Source organism: Equus caballus, chromosome 24 (genome assembly GCF_041296265.1).
Source record: "Equus caballus isolate H_3958 breed thoroughbred chromosome 24, TB-T2T, whole genome shotgun sequence".
NCBI lineage: Eukaryota > Metazoa > Chordata > Mammalia > Perissodactyla > Equidae > Equus > Equus caballus.
Window position 1 is genome coordinate 54,705,272 of NC_091707.1, and position 21,140 is coordinate 54,726,411.

General features: G+C 42.4%; 1 protein-coding gene across 12 annotated transcripts in view; it reads left to right on the top strand.

The window, feature by feature from the left end:
• EML1 (EMAP like 1) overlaps positions 1–21,140 on the top strand; it is a 166,890-nt gene that overhangs the window by 106,476 nt on the left and 39,274 nt on the right. For all 12 annotated transcript variants that reach the window (XM_005605439.4, XM_070249698.1, XM_070249700.1 and 9 more), the window contains 2 exons: positions 1,012–1,147; positions 12,881–13,015. In XM_005605439.4, the coding sequence (XP_005605496.1) occupies positions 1,012–1,147; positions 12,881–13,015 (271 nt within the window). The remainder of the gene's footprint in view (positions 1–1,011; positions 1,148–12,880; positions 13,016–21,140) is intronic.

The following is a 21,140-nucleotide window of genomic DNA, read 5'->3' on the forward strand; positions in this document are numbered from 1 at the left end:
TGTGTGGATGAACCACAGTTTGTTTATCCACTCGCCAATTGACAGACATCTTTGTTGCTTCCAGTGTTTGGCGATTATGAATAAAGTTGCTGTAAATATCAAATGCAGGTTTTGTGTAGACATGAGTTTTCAAATCAGTTGGGTAAATACCTAGTGTCACACAATTACTGGATTATATGGTAAAACTATATTTAGCAACTTCCACGCTGCCTTCCAAAGTGGCTGTACCATTTTGCATTCCCGCCAGCAACGAGTGAGTACTCCTGTGGCTCTGCACCCTGGCCAGCAATTGGTATTTTGTCTGTTTTTTGGATTTTAGCCACCCTAATAGGTATACAGAGATATCTCATTATTGTTTTAATTTGCATTTCGCTAATGACAAAAGATGTTGAGCATCTTTTCATATGCTTATTTGCCATCTGTATATATTCTTTGATGGGGTGTCTATTCAGATCTTTTGCCCATTTTTTTAATTGGGCTGTTTATTTTCTTACTGTTGAGTTTTTAAGAGTTCTTTTTATATTCTGTATATAATTTCTTTATCAGATATGTGATTTGCAAATATTTTCTCCCAGTCTATGACTTATGCTTTCATCCTCTTAACAATATCTTAACCAGAACAAAAGTTTTTAAAATTTTAATGAGCTCTAAGCTATCAATTTTTTCTTTCATGGATTGTGCTTTTGCTGTTGTATCTAAAAGCTCACCACTGAACCCAAGGTCACACAGACTTTCTCCTGTTTTCTTTTGGAAGTTTTATAGTTTTACATTTTACACTTCGGTCTGTGGTCCATTTTGAGTTAGTTTTTGTGTAAGGTGTGAAGTTGGCGTGTAGGTTCGTTGTTCCAGCATCATTTGTTGAAAATCTCCATTGAATTGTCTTTGCACCTCTGTCAATTCTGCTAGCATTTTAAAATTGACGTCCTTTCTCTTTCTACGTGTCTTAAGTTCTGTAAAGAGTTATTTTGACAAAGGGAAAAGTTCTCACTTCCTTCTCTGCTTGTCTTACAGCGAGACCGCTGGTGCAGACCTTGCCTTTAAGACCCACCGTCAACAATGGCACCGTGTTACCAAAGAGACCCAGCGGCTCCCTGCCATCCCCCTCGGGGGCCAGGAAAGAAACCGCTGTGCACGCAGCAACCAAAAGGTAGGCGGGAGGTGCCTTCAAGGAACTCTCAGAGCAGCTCCATCTCAGGTTGTAAAACAAGTATTACTTTTTATATGACACTTTACAACTTCTCATCTGAGTTAAAGCTTGTAAAAGTACAATGTTTGGTGTGTTGCCATAATGGAAACCATATAGGTTTATTCTTCTGCTTTTTTTAGATTTAATCATATTGTCTTTGAAATCTCATTAGCTAAAACCACATTGTGCTGTTTTGTACTTTTACTTAAAGTTCTTTTTGAAATAAAGAATGGGAGTCTAAACGAGGCAGAAATGAATAAGCTGTTCCAAGGTCTGTACTTGGCACATAGCAAAGTTCAGATTGCCACACTTAAATTTTTGCCGAGCTTCAATTTTTATCTATAAAATTTGGATAAGCTCATACTTTTAAATTGTGCCTAACAGTGGAGTTCCAGATACTGATGTCTATCAAAGCATAGTTTGCTCTTAACTTTTCTATAATCTCATAATTGTCGTATTAAAATTTTATATATGTCAGGCCACTTTTCGAAATTTTTAGGTTCTGGAAAATTAAATACCTGATGTAATTTAGCACAGAAAGCCTTAAAGAAATTCTTCTGCAACAGTGCCTCACGGGCTTGTTATAAGGACTTGTAGAGCTCATTAGAATACTAAGTGCCTTCTGTGCACGGGGTGTGAAGGTGCCCTGCCGTGCGCCGGGGAGACCCAGCGGGCTTGTGAGATTTGGTGTTGGGTCGTGACGCGGAATGAAGAGGTAGCGATCCCGTCTTATCTTTTAAATACATAGTGTTTATACATAATGGCCTATCCTTCACCAAGCACATTTTCATTGTGTTTCATCAGATAGAGTTTCATGCACTTATTGTTTATGAAAGTCAAGAAAATTGATTTTGCAGGGCTTTTTAGAACTTTCAAATGAAAATTCTTGGCCTCATTTTCATACCTTGTTTGAATTATTGATTTGTAATCAACGCAAAATGACCTCTGGATCCTAATTAGCAGCAGTAGATGTCGGCTTTTATTCATCTAGATGTTGTAAGATTGACAAGACTAACTTTCTTTTAAGATTTAGGTTGCCATCTGTTATGACTTTCTTTTTACAGTGGTAAAAACAGCACAACGTGAAATTTACCATCTTAATCGTTTTGAAGTGTCCGGTTCAGTGGTGTTAAGTATATTCACATTGTTGTGTGGATCTCTATAAATTCTTCGTCTTGTAAAATTGAAACTCTCTACCCAATAAACCTTAATTCCTCCCTCCAGCCCTGGGCAACCATCTTTTTCCTTTCTGTCTCTATGTTTTTGATTACATTATATACTTCATGGGAGTGGAATTATACAGTATTTGTCCTTTTGTGGCTGGCTTATTTGCTTAGCATCATATCCTCAAGCTTCATCCCTTTTGTAGCATGTGACAGGATTGTTTTCTTTTTTAAGGCCGCATAATATTTTGTTGTGTGCATATACCACATTTTCTTTATCTGTTCATCTATTGATGGGTATTTGGGTTGCTTCCACCTCTTGGGTATTGTGAATAATGCTGCAGTGAACATGAGTGTGCAAACATCTCTTCAAAATCCTGCTTTGAATTCTTTCGGATATATACTCAGAAGTGGATTTGCTGGGTTATATGGTAATAGTATTTTTAATTGTTTGAGGAACCTCCATAACGTTTTCCATAATGGCTGCACCATTTTACATTCCCACCAACAGTGCACGAGGGTTCCAATTTTGCTTCATCCTCACCAGCACTTATTTTCTGTTCCTTTGATTGTGGCCATCCTAATGGGTGTGAGGTATATGATATCTCATGTGGTTTTGATTTGCGTTTCTGTTATGAGTGGTGATATTGAGCATCTTTCCATGTGCTTGTTGGCCATTTGTATTCTTCTTTGGAGAAATGTTTCTTCAAGTTCTTTGCCTATTTTTCAATCAGGTTATTCATTTTGTTCTTATTGTTGTTGAATTGTAGAGGTTCCTTATGTATTCTGACTATGAACTCTGTATCAGATCTATGGTTTGCCAACATTTTCCCCCATTGGATCTGTTGCCTTTTCACTCTACTGATTGTTTCCTTTGAGGCACAGTTTTTCAGTTTGATAGTCCCATTTGTCTATTTTTGCTTTTGATGTCCTATCCAAGAAATCATTGTCAAATTCAGTTCCCTGAAGCTTTTCCCCTATGTTTTCTTCTGGGACTGTTATAGTTTTAAATCTTATGCTTAGATCTTTAATCCATTTTGAGTTAATTTTTGTATATGTTGTAAAGTTAGGATCCAACTTCATTCTTTTGCATGTGGATATCCAGTTTTCTCTACCCCATTTGTTGAAAAGCCTATCTTTTCCCCATTCTGTAGTCTTGGCACCCTTATCAAAAGTCATTTGGCCATATATGCAAGGGTTTATTTTCTGGGCTCTCTATTCTGTTCCATTGGTCTATATTATCTGTCTGTATGCCAAAAAGATAGCACACCATCTTGAATACTGTTATTTTGTAGTATGTTTTCAAATCAGGAAGTGTGAAACCTTCAACTTTGTTCTTCTTTTTCAAGGTTGTTTTGGCTATTTGGGGCCCCTTGAGATTCCTTATGAATTTGGGGATGGTTTTTTTCTATTTCTGCAAAAAATTCCATTGGGATTTTTTTTTTCCTCCCCCAATCCCCCCAGTACATAGTTGTATATTCTAGTTGTGGATCATTCTAGTTGTGGCATGTGGGACGCCACCTCAACATGGCCTAATGAGTGGTGCCATGTCCTCACCAGGATCCGAACCCTGGGCCACCAAAGCAGAGCACACGAACTTAACCACTCGGCCACAGGGCTGGCCCCTCCATTGGGATTTTGATAGAAATTGCATTAAATCTATAGATCACCTTTGGTGATATAGACATTTTAACAATATTGAGTCTTCCAATCTGTGAACATGGGATGCATTTCCAGTTATTTATGTCTTTTATTTCTTTTAGCAATGTTTTGTAGTTGTCTTTCACCTCCTTGGTTAAGTGTATTCTTAAGTATTTTATCTTTTTGGATGCTATAGCAAATGGGATTATCTTCTTAATTTCCTTTTGGATTAGTCATTGTTAATTTATAAAAATGCAACTGATTTTTGTGTGTTGATTTTTGTATCCTGCAACTTTGCTGAAATTATCTATTAGTTTTAAGATTTTTGTGCGTGGAATCTTTAGGGTTTTCTATGTGTAAGATCATGTGATCTGCAAACAGAGATTGTTTTACTTCTTCCTTTCCAATTTGGATGCCATTTATTTCTGTTTCTTGTCTAATTGCACTGGCTAGGACTTCTATGTTGAATAGAAGTCTTGAAAGTGGGCATCCTTGCCTTGTTCATGATCTTAGAGGAAAAGCTTTTAGTCTTTCACTGTTGAATATGATGTTAGCTGTGGGCTTTTCATACATGGCTTTTATTATGTTAAGGTAGTTTCCTTCTATTTTTAACTTGTTGAGTGTTTTTAACATGACAGGGTGTTGAATTTTGTCAAGTGCTTTGTCTGCATCACTTGAGATGATCATGTGATGTTTGTCCTTCGTTCTGTTAATGTGGTGTATTGCATTGATTGACTTTCATATGTTGAACCACCCTTGCCTTCCAGGTGCAAATCCCAATTGGTCATGATGTATAATTCTTTTAATGTATCGTTGAATTCAGTTTGATAGTATTTTGTCGAGGATTTTTGTATCAGTGTTCATCAAGGATGTTGGTGTATAGTTTTTCTTGTTATCTCTTTGTCTGGTTTTAGTATCAGAGTAATGCTGGTCCATAGAATGAATTGGAAGTATTCACCCCCCTTCAATTCTTCGGAAGAGTTTGAAGAGGATTCATGTTAATTCCTCTTTAAATGTTTGGTAGAATTTTCCAGTGATGCCATCTAGTCCTGGGCTTTTCCTTGTTGGGAGATTTTTGATTACTCCTTCAATCTCCTTCCAATTATAGATCTGTTAAGAGTTTTTATTTCTTTATAATTCAGTCTTGGTAGGTCCTATGTATCTAGGAATTTATCCATTTCCTCTAAGTTATCCAATTTGTTGGCATATATTTGTTCATAGCAGTCTCTTATAATCTTTTTTATTTTTGTGACATCAAGTTGTAATGTCCCATTTTTCATGTCTAATTTTAGTTGAGTTTTCTCTCTTTCATTCTTAGTTAGTCTAGCTGAAGATTTATCAATTTTATTGATCTTTTCAAAAAAAGAAAAACAACTCTTGGTTTCATTGATTTTTTCTATTGTTTTTCTGTTCTCTATTTCACTTACCTCTGCTCTAATCTTTATTGTGTCTTTACTTCTGCTAACTTTTGGTTTAGTTTGTTTTTCTTTTTCTAGTTCCTTGAGATATAAAGTTAGGTTGTTGATTTGAGATCTTTCTTCTTTTTAATATAAGTGTTTAGAGCTGTAAACTTCCCTCTTAGTACTGCTTTTGTTGCATCCTGTAAGTTTTAGTATTTTTTTTGTTTTGTTTTCATTTGTCTCTAGATTTTTTCTAAATTCTCTTGTGTTTTCTTCTTTGATTTATTGGTTATTTAAGAGCAAGTTGTTTAATTTCAAGATTGACTTTTTAAAGCAGCAAACAGTGAAAAAATGAGATTCTTTTCCTTTATTCTTGAAGAAAATAGAATTTTATAATTCATACCATATATTTGGAATTTAAATAAAAGCAAAAATTTTTTCAGAGCAAAAAAATAAAAGTAAAAATTGACATGTGCACCCAGTGCTGGGGCCCAGTGGTTAAGTTCACGCGCTCCACTTTGGTGGCCCAGGGTTTTGCGGGTTCAGATCCTGGCTGCGGACATGGCACCACTCATCAAGCCGTGCTGAGGTGGCGTCCCACATAGCACAACTAGAAGGACCTACAGCTAGAACATAGATCTATGTGCCAGGGGGCTTTGGGGAGAAGAAGGAGAAAGAAAGAAGATTGACAACAGATGTTAGCTCAGGTGCCAAACTTGAAAAAACAAAATTGAAATGTAGATAGAATTCCTAGCTTTCAGTTCACTTCATGAGAATTTATGTCCAGCATTCTTGCTCTCTGATTTTGTAGGAGTTTCTCTGTTTGGTCTTTGGTGTCGTACAATCCTGCCCTTCACTTAATAGACTTTTTATGGTTTTCTTAGACCTCGCAGGATTGTTTGGCACGATTGTTAGAATTCTGGGCAAATTGTGTTTTGAGTTCAAGTATTTGAAATATTTATTCAGGGTCGGATTAAGGCTGGAGATGAGATTTCTGAAACTGACCGCAGGAGTCAGGCTGTGCTGTAGAATCTAATCGATACTTTTCCACAGGATGTGAAAAGACAAGGAGGCATTAGTGGGCACTTCAGCCCTCTTTAAATCAATGATGATGGTAGAAATCATTTTTGATGATAATAATGCCTACCAAGTGCCAGGTTTTCAATACCATTATCACTAATCCTCAAAACAGCCTTGCAAGGTAGATTTTATCATCCCTATTTTGCCAATGGGAAAACCGAGGCTCAGAGAAGTGAAGTAACATTGCCAGGGTCCCACAGCTGAAGAGTGGGGAACATGGGCTCCAACTCAGCTGGTCTGAGTCCAGAGCTCACACCCCTTTCGCTATGCTGCGCTGCTTCCCACAAAGGTTTCCGGGTCAGCACTTACATCTGCTCATAAAAGTGCTTGATGTGATTCCCATTTGGAAATCGTCCTTCTTGTGTGCTCCACCCATCTGTATACTGCTTGTTAGAAGCAGTGATGTTCTAAGACACCACTGTGAGTGCTGTCAGGAGTGGCAGTCAGGAGGGAGAGGTCTCTCAGAGAGATTCCTGGCACAATGCACGTCCAAAAGACACAACTGCCCATTAACAAGGTTGCTGTGAGCAGAGGCCTGGGTCCTCTGCCCCCTTGTCAGCCATATATGAAAGGGCACAGGGGCAGTGATGGCTCTCAGTAGCATTAGGAGGAAAGGAAGGAGGGAGGGAGAGAAGGAAGGCAGGCAGGCAGGAAGGAAGATTACTAGTAGCCATCATGTATGTGTGTGTATGTGTTTATATTAAATAGTAACCTTCCTTCTAGAAATATTCTAGTCCTCTGTAGACTTTTTTTTTAATTTACAAAACAATCAGCTTGATTCAGCTGATAAGCTAAAGTCTAGCAGCCAACTGGAAATCCATGGTTTTCTAGACTGAGTGTCCAAGCCTCTTCGTTTTCGATTTAGAACGCAGTGATTCATTTATTTTGTTTCTCTGGCTCTTATGAACGTCCATGGATGTGAGTCTCCATCCACTTGGAAGTCAGAAACCCAAACAGTAGCATCTAGTTGTTACTCCACGGTGAGGTTCCTAGAGATGTCTCATTAGGAGGGAATTTTGAAAACAGAAAGAAGCAAGCTGGGCATTATGAATATTAGGATTAAAATAACTTCCCAGCCATCTCAAATATGTGTACAATCATGTCGGAATTTTTCTGTAATCGGAGTTCCAAATGCACTGAGGGAGGGCATCCTTGGGGTATGGATGGTATATGTTTATCTTCTCTTCTCTGGGGTTTTTCAGCCTAGTGCTTAAGAACAAAATCCTCTTTGGAAACTGTCCAGCACCCAGTGGTTGTGCTTTGTGTTGCCAATTAAGACTTCGACCGGGGGCCTGATTTGGAATCCTTGGGAAAAGCTTTGTTTCCATTAGTCAAAAGAAAAAAGGCAGAAAATCTGGGGAAGACGTTGTAGGTCGTACCTTGCTCAGTGGGGATGCTGAAGCTGACGATGGAACAGCATTGCCAGTGGCTCAAATCAGAGACAATCACTCATTCTTCCCGCTCCTCAGTGGAGCTTTACAATAGGGAGAGTGGGAAGGAGGGAGAACAGACGAACAAAACTGGTACAAAAAGAGAGCATTATTTTAAAGATGCTCTGCTCCAAGTGTACGATCGGATGGTAAACAGCTATTGCTTCCAAACAAACAGCTGACAGTCCTTTGGAAAAATAGAACCACTTGTATTAGAAATACAGCGTTTGTAAATGCACCAGAGTCAGTGCTGGTCGTGTACATGATTTAAACAGTGGAAAAACAAAATCTGCTTTTAGTTGTTCTTTTATTTTTGTTCCTAATATATTTATCACTGAGAGCCATTGAAATATAGGTGTGCAATTCATGTTTCGAGTCTGCTCTCAGTAGCCAAATAGAGATGGGAGTGTTGTGTGACCAGAGGAAGACGAACTGGCACCCACCCCTTTGTCAGAAGTTATGCAGGTCTCTCTGAGCTCAGGCAGTTGGCTTCATAAGGTAGAAAAAAACCTTCTTTTGACCTATCAGATTCTCTGAGACCATCAGCGTTCTTAGGAAATGACTTGGGTTTTGCCACAAAGATGTCTTTAGACAGTGAAAGACAGGAGCGTTTCTTACCTGTTGAAGTGCACGGTCTCTGTCTGTCAGAGTTATCTCATAACTTGCAAGACAAAAGCCGCGTTGGTCCTGGTCCCATGTTGATTCCCCAGTGCTCAGCACAGCGCAGCCCAGTGAAGGGTCGATGCCTAATGAGTGAGTAATTGTTTTACTGCAGCGTTGGTTCCCCCAGCCGTCATGACAAACAACGTCATCAGAAAATCCCTGGTTATGCATAAGAGCTACCTGTGAGATATCTGTTTTCTTGATTGTGAAAGCTTGGGATCTTTTTGCAAAATTTTGGAAAATGAATTCTTGATTCCAAATCACATAATGAAAGAAAGACATAATTGTAGCTTATTATGCTTAAAGTTACTCTCTAACTATAAGAAGAAAGATTGCCGCTCTTCTGGTCAGCTGTCTCCATCACAGAAATTTTATGATGTCTAAAATTTAGTTTAAATTGGCAAAAACCATGAATGCTTATGTAATGTAATGGCAGGAACCGTCACACGGGCATCACTTAATGATGGGAGCCCGTTCCAAGAAATGCATCGTTAGGCGATGTCGTCGTTGTGCGACCATCATAGAGTGCACTTACACAAACCTAGATGATGCAGCCTGCTACAAACCTAGGCTGTATGGGACTGACCTCACGGGACCACTGTCGTGTATGCGGTCCGTCATTGTGACCGAAACCTTGTTATGACTATATTTGTAGAACTTAGGGGGTTTTGGGTTTGGGAGTAGGGGTAGACAACAGAAGGGAAAAGAAGAAATGATGGTACCCGTGCATTTGTACACCAAAAATACTTTACTTGCCTTAAGCACTAAAAAATGTAGTACACTATTGTACGGTCTCTCACAAGCCAGTACTTCTGCCACTTTCAAAACCGAGAGCATTATTTTTCACGCTGTCCAGAGGGAACATACCTTCTTTGATATTCCCCGCTGGATATTTAAGGAGACGCCTCGCAGTGAGTACACAGTACTGCTCCCTCCGGCTGCCCTTCAGCTGCGAATGTTTGTCTTCAAGCTTTATTTTCTGTCCTTCCTTCTTAGTCCTAGTAAATCCTCTTTAATTCATAAGAGCTCTTGGCTCTCAAAAGGAAATGTCTTGTTTTTTCCATGTATACGACAATAGTAGATTTACAAAAAAGCTTAACATTTTAATGCAAATGTGTGAATGACAGATATCTTGAAAGAGCTGTGATGGATGATGCCCGAGTCTGTATATGCGAACCAAGATGTTTTTCCATTTTGCTGTGTGGTGTGTGTGCTGTAATTTATTGAAGTTTACCGAACGGTTTTTCCACGCTTTGATTATTGCTCTTACGTTATTCTGCTTTGTTTCCGTGCCTCTTGCACATAGATTATACAGGTCTCTGAGTCCTCTCAGTGCATGCAAAGTGCATAGATCCGCATCCAGGTGAGGGCTGCTTGGGCTCGCTCGGTAACCCCAGCGGCTTCTGCAGTACTTTACTTCCCTTTAACACAGTAGCTTAGAGCTCTTAGCCAACATCTGCTGCTGATCACGCCTCAATCATGGAACTGTATTAGTTATTGACATTGATTAGATTTTTAGAGGTTCAACATGTCCTTAAAGCTGCTGTCCTCCCGTGTTTCATCAATTGCCGGTGGCCTTCATTAGGAAGCCCAGTAGAGAGAGCAAGGGGTGAAGTCACCTCTGGTGACTTGCTCTGTCCCTGAATTTGCTTCCTAATCTGTAAAATAGGGATAGTGATACTTTTGCGGGGGATTTGTGAGGTTTAAATTAAATAATATGCTTAAAATGCAGAGGCCTCAGTGTAAGTGAACTGTTGCTGCCACTGCTGCTGTCACTGATGTCCCTGTTAACTCTTCCAGCCACCAGATTGAGTGTTAATTATTAGAAAATGGGTTAATGTTTGATATAATTGATTCACAGCCATGGTTTTTCACCTCTTTAAGGGTGCTTTATACAAGTCTTTAAATTGCCGTGAACTTGCCGTGAACTCCCGCAAGGACACCCTGGAGGCGATGCTCCCAGTGGCCCCACTCCCAGGACTGCCAGCTGCCCGGGCCGCGTGTGCGTCAGAGCCTTGTGCTAGATGTTCAGCAGAGAGAGAGCCCGCTAAGATACATTAGCTTGGTGTTTTTTGTTGTTGGAAGATCTTGAACTTTAAGCACAAAGGGTTTCTATAACTTTTAGACTTCAGTCCCAAATTTCAGAAATGTAAAGCTCTCCCAAGATCTATAATTTCCTTGTCTCCAAATTGAGTGTTCTGAGAGTTCCCATTTTAACCTTAAGGCACACCCAGGCAAATCCCAGCTGTAAAATTCTGGTGCTGTAAATTCAGAGCTTCCTCAGTTAGCAAAAAGTATATTCAAATCATCATGATTATGGTCATTTTATGTATGTTCGCTGACTCAAAGAGTGAGATGGTTTTTCAAAAGCCAGTACACTCTGCGGTTTTTAAAAACAAGGCTAAGAGATTATTTACTTAATAATTGGAAGTTACAAAGGAAAAGGGACTGAAAGTTGGCCTGAAGGAATGAATAGACAAGGAGGAAAAAGAGAAGAAAGGAAGAGAGAGTGGTGGTTACTAAGAGGAGCAGTGGCTAGAGACAGCAGGACCCTCCATGTGTGAGGCCTTCCCACGTCCCATGTCATCTACTGATGAGAAATGAGGGCACTGACACTCAGCCCAGGGACACTAGTCTTGCTGTCACAAGTTCCTCTTTCCTCCTGACTGAAGTTTGGTTCCGTCTCCCACCTGCCCCGGAAGCAGTGCTCACTGAAGCCACCTGAGACTTCTTGATCATGGTCCTCCCCTCACCTCCCCTCTCATCCTCTCTCTGTAGCATCCAGCAGCTTTAACAAGTCCTCGCACATTTTCTCTTGTCTCCTCCCACCACCCCCTCCTCATTTCCTCCTTTCCCAGCCTCTCCAGGTTTCTCTGCTACCTCAGGCTCCCGTGGCAGTTGCTCAACCCACGTCTTAAAAAATTCCTCTTTTCCTGGGGATTCTTTTCATTCTCATCTTCTCCTCTTCCTCACCTGGCGATTTCCTCCACATCCGTGGTTCAGGGCACCAGCGGCACAGCTCCTGTCCTGAGCCCGTTCACAGGCTGCAGGGCTGGAGACCTGCATCGCACCCACCGGCACCTCGACTCTGCGTCCAGACCAGACCCTTGCTGGTCGGTGCCTCCTCCCGTGGCCCCAGCCCTGGAGTGGCAGCACCACCACCCACCCTCTCTGTCTTTCTTCCCCACAGAGCAGGTGCTAAATTAAAGCACCTCGTGTCTCTTCCCGTGAAGGGTCAAAGTGTGACACTCCCATTTATGTATTCATTTATTTCATCCTTTCACTTAATAAAATGTATCAGGCTTCTGTATAGGCCTTGCAGAGTACACAAGAATGATAAATGAGATTGGATCTCAAGCAGCATGTGGCCTACTGATGAGATAAACTTTACAGGGATCCCTGCAATACGGTTACGTGCTCCAGGAGCAGAGCCATCGCCCTGCAGCCCCCGCCCTGGCTGTTTCCCGCTCAGCCCTGGGAATTACCTGTGTACACGGCATCCCTTTTCCTCCAGCAGGCTCTTCCCTGCTGTGTAATTACAACACATTCCAGCCACTCATTTTCTCTCTCCCGGAAATTCATAGTCTTCAGGAAGTCTCCCCCAGACATCCCCCCCCCCCCCCCAGGCTGCCAACCACTCTAGTCCTGGTTAGGCAGAGGGAAGTAACTGCTCGCATGGGCGCCACCTCTGCACAAGGCATCTTACATAGGGTGGACTGTTTCTGTCATTACCTGGGGCATGCTGTTTGTGTTTGTCCCATGTGTGCCTGTAGACCAGAGTTCTTCAATATCAACACTACTGACATTTGGGGCTGGATCATTCTTTTCCGTGGGGGCTGTCCTGGGCATCATAGGGGGTTGAGCAGCATCCCTGGCCTCTACCGCCTAGATGCCAGTAGCAGCCCTCTCCCCCTGATTGTGACAGCCAAAAATGCTCCAGCCATTGCTGAATGTCCCTTGGGAGGCAGTCAGCCCTGGCTGAGCACCACTGGGCTAGACTGAAGCCTGCTTCAGGGCGGGGTCACTTCCCTTAAGCCGCTGGAGTGCTCTCACACAGTAGTGGGGGTCTTACCTTTCCATGTCCCCTGTGACTTTGAACTGTACTAATTGCCACAGTTACAAAGGCAGTGAGCAGAGGCACTGATTCCAGGTGCCATTCCAGAAAGTTTTTTGACCTCTATAGGTAGGAATTTAGAGCCCACTATCTTTCAAATGTCCACGTGGAAATAGGATGTTCCATGTATATATTTTTACACTCAGCAGTTAAATAAAATCACTCCGTTAAGGCTTTCATTGTCATTTACATCTCCCTTCTAGTACCATCAAAAGGACCAGCTCTTCTGAACGAGTGTCTCCTGGGGGTCGAAGGGAAAGCTATGGGGATTCCAAAGGAAACCGGAATCGCGCAGGATCCACGAGCAGCTCTTCCAGCGGCAAAAAGAACAGTGAGAGGTAAGGGGCGTCTGATCCCTGGGTCCTGCTAGGCAGACATTTTGTTGCCTCTTGTCCCCAGAGATGAGTCAGAAGATCCCCTCATATGCACACAAGCTAGGAGATCTCACTGGCGCGTAGGCCTTCTCCCGAGACCATTGCGGGCGCAAATCAGCCACGGAGGCAGCTGCTGGTAACAGCACACACCAGTTTCTGTCCAGGCAGAAAAAAGAACTTGCGCTCCCAGCACTCTTGCACGGGCAGAAGTGGTTCTGAGAACGTGCTCAATACCAACTACATGGACCGTGGGAAGCCGTTCTGAATTTCCACGTGGAGCCCTTTATATGTCCAGGACATCCTGCTGCCATTTTAAAATTCCTTTTAGTGGATTGTTCGAGTTTGTCAGTATTTTCTAAGATAGACTGGTAAAAAGTTGTAATTTTACGATTTGTCGGAAACTATTTCTAATATTGAGCTAGCGCCAGAAATAGAGACCATTTCCTTTCTGGTGTCATGAAATACATTTACTTCTAATTTTGAATTTTTCTTTGAGGTTAGTTATAATGGATTACGATAAATATCTATGAAACTGATAGTAACATTTTATTAGTGAAAGCTAATTCCTGGCATTTTAATGGCTTGTTTTCTGTTTAGGAATGTCTCGTGTAGATGAGATCAGTGTCTCTGTGTATATCTACCTAACGTTGTACTTTATTCTCGCTTTTTAGACGTTGTGTTTTAATTTTATTCTCTCTATTGAGCAAGGCTTAGGAAGGAACTTCAGCTTCACTGGCTAAACTTGTGTTTAGTTTTTTGTGTTTTTTTTTTTTTCCAAATGTTCATGTAAGGAGAAGGCTGAGTCATAAAGCAATTGACTCCAACCCACGGGCTGTAAAAATTCCAAGTTTGTAAATCCATTCTGATTCAGTCCTGTAAAGGAAGCTTAAACTCTTTTTCAGTGTTATTGCTAAAAGATAGCTTTTGTAGAAAAGATGCCACTTCTCACACCTCTAGCAGGTCAGGCGATCTCAGAAACCACTGACATGGGGCTCTGTCTCCTAATTTAGACTATTAGTGCTTCTTATCAGAAGATTATGCTAATTGGGTGATAATACCTTGGAAATAAGGCCAAGTGGTTACACTGGCAACAGAGCGTGAGTCCTGGGAGAGTCGGTGTGGTCTTTAGGCTTCTCTGAATTCAGGGTAAATTTGGAAGTTGACCTGAAATGTCTAGATCTTGGCAGTTCTTAAAAACTTGGCTCCTTCTCTGCACATCTGATTTTTATTAAAAATTTCCAGAAAGGATCTGCATTGTGCAAACTCCAGATCTGTTTTATCTTTTAAATCCTATGGCTTTGGTAAATGGGCTGGGTAAATATTTCCATAAGGCATATTTACAAAGGGTTTTTTTTTTAAACGCCGCAGTAGGAAATTTTGATTTGGAAATGAGGGACTGGGAAAATTTACTAATCATTTTCTAAAAATAATTCAAGCAACTAAACATGTCCATTTAAAAGTAAATTCTTTGTCTCATCAGAACGCAGACATAGTTGAGGCCAACGCAGCACCGAACGGGCTGACTTGACACACCTAGGGAGTTTCAGAGAGAGAGTCCCTCCCTTCTCTTAGGTAGTTGCTGGTACTGACAGACACCTCTGGGGGCCCTTGCGAGTAACAGCAGCAGTAACTCAAACAGAAAGAAGCGATGGAAGTGAAGGTGAAGTTGGTGATGCAGTCGCTGCCTGGCCCTTTTCCTCGATTCTTCCTCTCCAATGCCATGTGAGCAGCCCGCTCTTGGCTGCCCTGACCTGGCGCCAAAGCAGAGCTAGAGCCTCGCTGACCTATGCCCAGTCTTCGGGACTTGAAGCATGCAAAGAAAGGGACGAGGAGGTGGCCCCGATGTAATTCCTCTTACACCTTACGGTTATTTGTTGGTCTCAAGATAGGTGGTCTACTCCCCATCGTTCACTAGTATTTGTCCATGGTTCCAGCATGCTGGCTACCGTTTGTCCTTGGTTCCAGGATGCTGGCTTCCATTTGTCCATGGTTCCAGGATGCTGGCTTCCATTTGTCCTTGGTTCTAAGATGCTGGCTTCCATTTGTCTGTGGTTCCAGGATGCTGGCTTCCATTTGTCCGTGGTTCCAGGATGCTGGCTTCCATTAGTCCTTGGTTCTAAGATGCTGGCTTCCATTTGTCCGTGGTTCCAGGATGCTGGCTTCCATTTGTCCTTGGTTCTAAGATGCTGGCTTCCATTTGTCCGTGGTTCCAGGATGCTGGCTTCCATTTGTCCATAGTTCCAGGATGCTGGCTTCCATTTGTCCATGGTTCCAGGATGCTGGCTTTCATTTGTCTATGGTTCCAGGATGCTGGCTTTCATTTGTCCATGGTTCCAGGATGCTGGCTTTCATTTGTCTATGGTTCCAGGATGCTGGCTTCCATTTGTCCTTGGTTCTAAGATGCTGGCTTCCATTTGTCCATGGTTCCAGGATGCTGGCTTATGTTTGTCCTCAGTTCCAGGATGCTATCTTACATTTTAAGAGATCATCCTTGTTTGGTTACTGTAGGCAGCAAGACGTAATGGAAAAGGCATAGGCTCTAGAGTAAAAGAAAGAGCTGGGTTTGTAAGCCAGTTCTGCCACTTAACTTCTCCCAGCCTCAGTTTTTCCTCTGTGAATTAGGGATTTTATGCCTAATTCCCTTGACTCTTATCAATGAGCTAACTGGTAGGAAAACACCCAGCATAGTGCTTGGCACTCAGTAATGGGCATCATCGTCGTGAGACTAGTTATGAAGTGAGGCCCGTGTGGAGCAGAGAAAAATGGTTTGTGAGACTTTCCAAAATTCTGAACTGTGGTTTCTCCTCATTTGTAAGATGAGGACATTAGATGACGTCTGAAGTCTTTTTTCTGGTCTGACACGTGTTAACTTACATCCATGTAGGTGATGCAGTCCTGTGAGTACAACCCAGATTTTGGCAAAATCTAAAAGGGTGGGAGGAATAAAGCATTGTAAATCCTCGTGGGTCTCATGGTTTTGACGTCACTTCAGAAAGCTGGTCTGCAGCTGGGTGTGATGCCCAGGAAAGCTCATCAGAATGCCAGTGAGGGAGGGTGCTGGTGCTCGAGGGGTGGCTGGATCTGTCCTGGTTTGTAGAATAAGCAAGTCATTCACACATGGCAGTGCTTGAACTTGTATCGATCACAGACTATTTGCTCTAAAGCTCACAATTACCATGCACCATGTGCAAAGCTGTCGTTAGCACACAGGGCACTTCTGCAAAAAGTTTAAAAAGGCTCCTCTTACTCAAAGAAAACAATTCCACACCACATATGTATTTCTCAATAATAATAATTACATCAAATATGAAGCCACTCCGCATAGACTGTACAAATCTTATTGTTGAACATGAAGTAATAGTGTTTTTGAGGTCCTAAACATTCACATTTTCTAAGATACACTAATTTATTTTAAAATAATCACATTTTTCTCTCATAGAAATCGAATTCTTTATGATAGTTGCAGTCTTCTTGCTCCCATATCTCGTTTTCTTTGGAAATGGTCGCTAGATTTGACAGTCTTTCTTGTGACGTTACAGACTTTTATCTTAGAATATTTTAAAATACTTTACTTGTAACAAGCCACAAAATTTTAACAGCACTTAATCTTTGCACTGACAAAACTTCCATAAGAACTAAAGCAATATATGGCAATGTAATATTTACTTTATTGTAATATTGATGGTAAATTAATATTAACAATTATGTAGTGATTTGTGTCATAATGAAGTACTTATTAAATTGAATATTAAATTGAAATCGGGAATCGACAGTAACATTCTACTATCTAATGTAGCCAGTATTCTAATACAATAAGGAATTTTTTTAATTAAAAAAAAGTGTTTTATATCAGATGGAAAAACAGCTGCTATTTAGAATGCACAGTTTATGTTAGATCTTACTAGACGGATAAAGTGTTTCAATTGTCAAACTGATTCCTTTTTCATAAGTCTTACGGGAATGAAATATATCAACTATGTAAGCAAGGCACTTTGTTTCCATCAAAAAGTTGTCTTAATGGGATGATTTTGATAGAACAAGAAATGTTTTGGCCATCTGCTGGATAACTTTTTGTAACACACATAAAACTGCCCATCTTTGGAGTCAACAAATAAAAAAACTTCAAAATAGTGAAGATGTCTACCACGTGAGAGTGTTCCCTTAGATGCCCTTTTGTGTTGCACAACCTGAACCGGCCGTTTTATCTAGACTCCAAGGTCCAGAATCCTGAGCTGGACACTCTGAGCTCCATCCTGCCTAAGGCTCTAGCATTCGATGAAATAGTCTTTTGAGTGACACCTGGACATCCTCAAGGCTCAGGTTAGGTTTTCTTTTTCTTTGGCATCACTGATGGTGCCATCTGAATCTGAGTCCTCAGCCTGGGCCTCAAGGTCCTCCATCTCCCAGGTCCTCACCCTCTTTTGGGCCTGGCGTGATATCCATGCCTATCTGGCACCGCTCTCACTTTTCTCAGCAAGATCTCTTCCCTTTTATTTATTATACTAGTAACATGTGTTTTAGGAAACCCGGATGTACAAAAAAGAGGACATGAAAATCACCTCTAATCTCACCACTCAGAGAACTCACAGCTAACATTTTGTTACATTTCCATCTAGACTTTTTTCCTAGAGTGCTGTACGTGTGTAGTGTGTAATTTTGACAAAGATCATATTCTCCTGCATATGTTTTGTAACCCTCTTTTTCATTTGCAGTAAAGCATGTCTTTGTGTCATTAAATATGCTCTTACCGCATTATTTCAGGTGTGGAACATCATTTATCTAGGCAAACGTACTTCAGTTGGAGATTCAGTTACCACTAAGGTTTTTCTAATCCAGTCAGGCCAGCCCAACATCTAGAACAATGCCCAGCACACAGTAGGTACTCAGAAAATGTTTGTTGAATGAATCTTTTTACCGCAATCAGTGTAACAAGAAAGGTTAAAACAATGGGGTGTTGTGTGCATAGCCGAGTTTTCATCCCAGCTCTGCCACTTTTTGTTGTGTGATTGTCAACAGTTACTTAATCTCTTTGGGCTTTTCCTCATGCCATTACAAGTAGTCAGTTCCTCCCAGGGTTGTTGGAAGGATTAAATAAGGTCATGTCTGTGGGATCCTTAGCAGCGAGCTTGCCTACCATCGGCCCCTCTAAGGGGTAGCTGCGATTGTGCACTTCACTCTCCTGAAGTTCTGGCACTGATGTGTGCACAGCCACTCCCCAGTCAGGAAGCTCCTCTCTTCTTCGAGACATTCCAGCATTCCCCAACTCCTGTTTCTGCCCTCACCCCAGCCTGAAAGGGAGGAATCAGAAATGCTGAACATTTCCATCACCTTCTTTATTCACTTCCACAGTGCTGCTTCTCTTACTGAACACCTGCTGCGTGCAGAGCACAGCGTAAGGCACGGAGGGAAGGAGAGAGGTTTGCACACAAAGATCCATTCTCTCAACAAACATTAAGGACACACACAACTGGAAAGGGCCCGTTTCCTTAATTTCCACAGGACGCAACACAAACAGTGAGAAAAGACAGTCAACTGAAAGGAAAACTGAACAGGTAGTTCACGGAGAGAGAACTACAAACATCAGTTAGTAAGGAAAAGATGGCCAAACTCAGTCTTAATTAAAGAAATGCAAATCTAAGTAAGAAGATAGCGTATTTAGAAACATCATTTTATTGTGTTATAAAATAAAACACAGAAAAGGCTCACACAGACAAATGCACAGTCTAATGAAGTGTACCTTCTAGCATTTCCTAAGTGGAGGGTTTTTCTCTTCTCCTGAGTGACATATGCATGTGTCTGGAAATTTGGCAGGAAGGACGGTTGGACATGTTTGGAGGAACTCCAGCTTATCCTTCAGGAGCCCGCTTGGGGATGCCCCTTCCTCTGGGAAGCCCGCCTGGCCCTCTGGTCTGAGATAGGTCGCTTCCAGACTGCCTTGTTCCTGCCATTAACTATCTGGAAAAGTGGCTCCCTCCCCACTCCCTCAACGCCCCTAGCTTCGGGAGGGCAGAAGCTGTGTCGCTTATTGTTCTTTGTATCACCAGTGCTTTGCACAGTGCCTGGGACACAGTAACTGCTAAATAAATATTTGTAGCCTGAATGAAAGGCTCTATGTTGCCCTTAAAGCCGTGGCAATTTAAGAACTGTGTAAACAGCGCCACCTATTGGTAGAGAATGGTAACACCACATTTTCCATTCTGCAACATTTTATCCTGGAAATTAGGTGACTTCAATTAAGCATCTTTTTTTACTGAAAAAAATTGTTTCATTCTTCAGGCCATGGGGTAATTTGCCTTTTAATAGACGTTAAAATAACAAGTGCTGACATTCTTTATGTTGTTTTAGTTTTGAGACTGTTAGATGAGGAGTCCAGAAATGTAGGTAGGCTCTTGTCAGTGACATTAGGAGGAAGAGGGAAGTAATCTCAATAAGTAAGGATGTATTGGGTACTTTGTCACATGGTTTATTTAATCCTGCCAATACCTCATACCTCACAGCAGCTTTATTCCCGTTTCGTAGAGGGAGGAGACTAAGGCGTATAGAGACGAAGGGATCTGCCCAAGCAGAACGCAGATCCAGCTGACTTCCCAGTCTCCGCTCCCTCTGCCACGTTAAGCTGGAAGTGTTGGTTGGAAATGTCTATGAAGCAGTAGTTTTTCTCCCCAAAAAAGTCTGCAGTGACTCCTAAACATTTTTAATAGGTGGTTCCTAAATGACCCTATTTCTAATAAAAAGCTGCTTGGGGCAATTTATGTAAGAATCATTATTTACATAGTAGAGTATTTTGACTTCCAGCAAGAACTTTATTTCATCAAGTGAACTCCTTTTGAAAAGGAGTCATGGTAGTTCGAATTCCCCTACGAATTTTCTGTTTCTAAGAGGAACATAATCCATCATTGCTCTTTTCTGTCTTTAGGAAAGGTTCCGGATGGCTTCTTTCTGTGTTCATGGCTTTTGTATTTTTCTCCTTTTCTGATCAAAGTCATGGCGGAAAAAATAGCTTTCCTGTCTTCCGATTCCCTACCTGGCTGCCCTGTCGTTATGTTCCCATAGCTGCTGGGTTTGCTGTGGAGTCTCTGTTTTAGCTTTTCCTCTTGTGTCCTTGCCCTGCCTGTGAATCTAAGAATCTATAAAATTTGGAGTTGACTTATGCTTCCGCTTAGAAAATCACAGTGTCACTCCCCCACCCCAACAGTGAGAACAGGCCAGGTAATATGCAAAGCCATAGCTGTTGGAAGCCGCCATGGAACGAAAGTCACAAAGTAACATGATGAACTAAAATCTAAAAAGTGACACACCCCTATAGGAGGGACAGCCACGGCTGCCTTCATCCTTGGCAGAGCTGCAGGAAGAGAAGGGAGCCTGCGTGGAGAGGAGTAAGAAGAAGGCAGCTGGGAGCTTCTAGAATTACGAAAGGCCGAATGTGGAGCGGCATGACAGTTTAGAATTCTTGGGAGCCCCAGGCATACACACGCCTTTCCCACAGACCTTCATCAAGCTCGTGACAAAGATGGGGAGCAGGACAGGAGTACTGAAAGACACCCTCTCTGAGGCACAGGCACATGAGGGCTGCTGCCGGCCGAGGGCCGAGCGAGGGAACGGAGAGAAGTTCTCCACCCGTGGAACTGGCATGGGTCTCCGGCAGTGGCCGGCCACCCCTGCAGGAGGGACGGGGAGAGCTGAGAGAGGGCCCTGGAGGTGCACGGCGAAGTGCGAGGACTGACTGGGAGAGCTGAGCGGAAGTCCATCGGCGCCCACGCCTCACCCCGGGTACCAGGCAGCAGCAGTCAGGGGGGAGGCCGGGCGTGGAGGCGGCCCCTCACCGCACGCACCCAGACACGGATGCTCAGGCCTGCTGAGTCGGAGGAAGGGAGACCGCAGAGGAACCCACAGCACTCCAGACCTGCCCCAGCTCCAGGCAGCAGCCGCCGGCTGTTCCAGGCGCCGGGGCTACAGCAATGAGCCACCATCCCTGCCCTCGCACGCCGCCTCCTCCTGGGGGGGCCGCAGGAGGAAATGATGCGGCCGGTCCGTGCTGTAGAGAACCGTGAAGCCGGACAGGGCCTGGGGAGGCTGCAGAGCCGAGCGC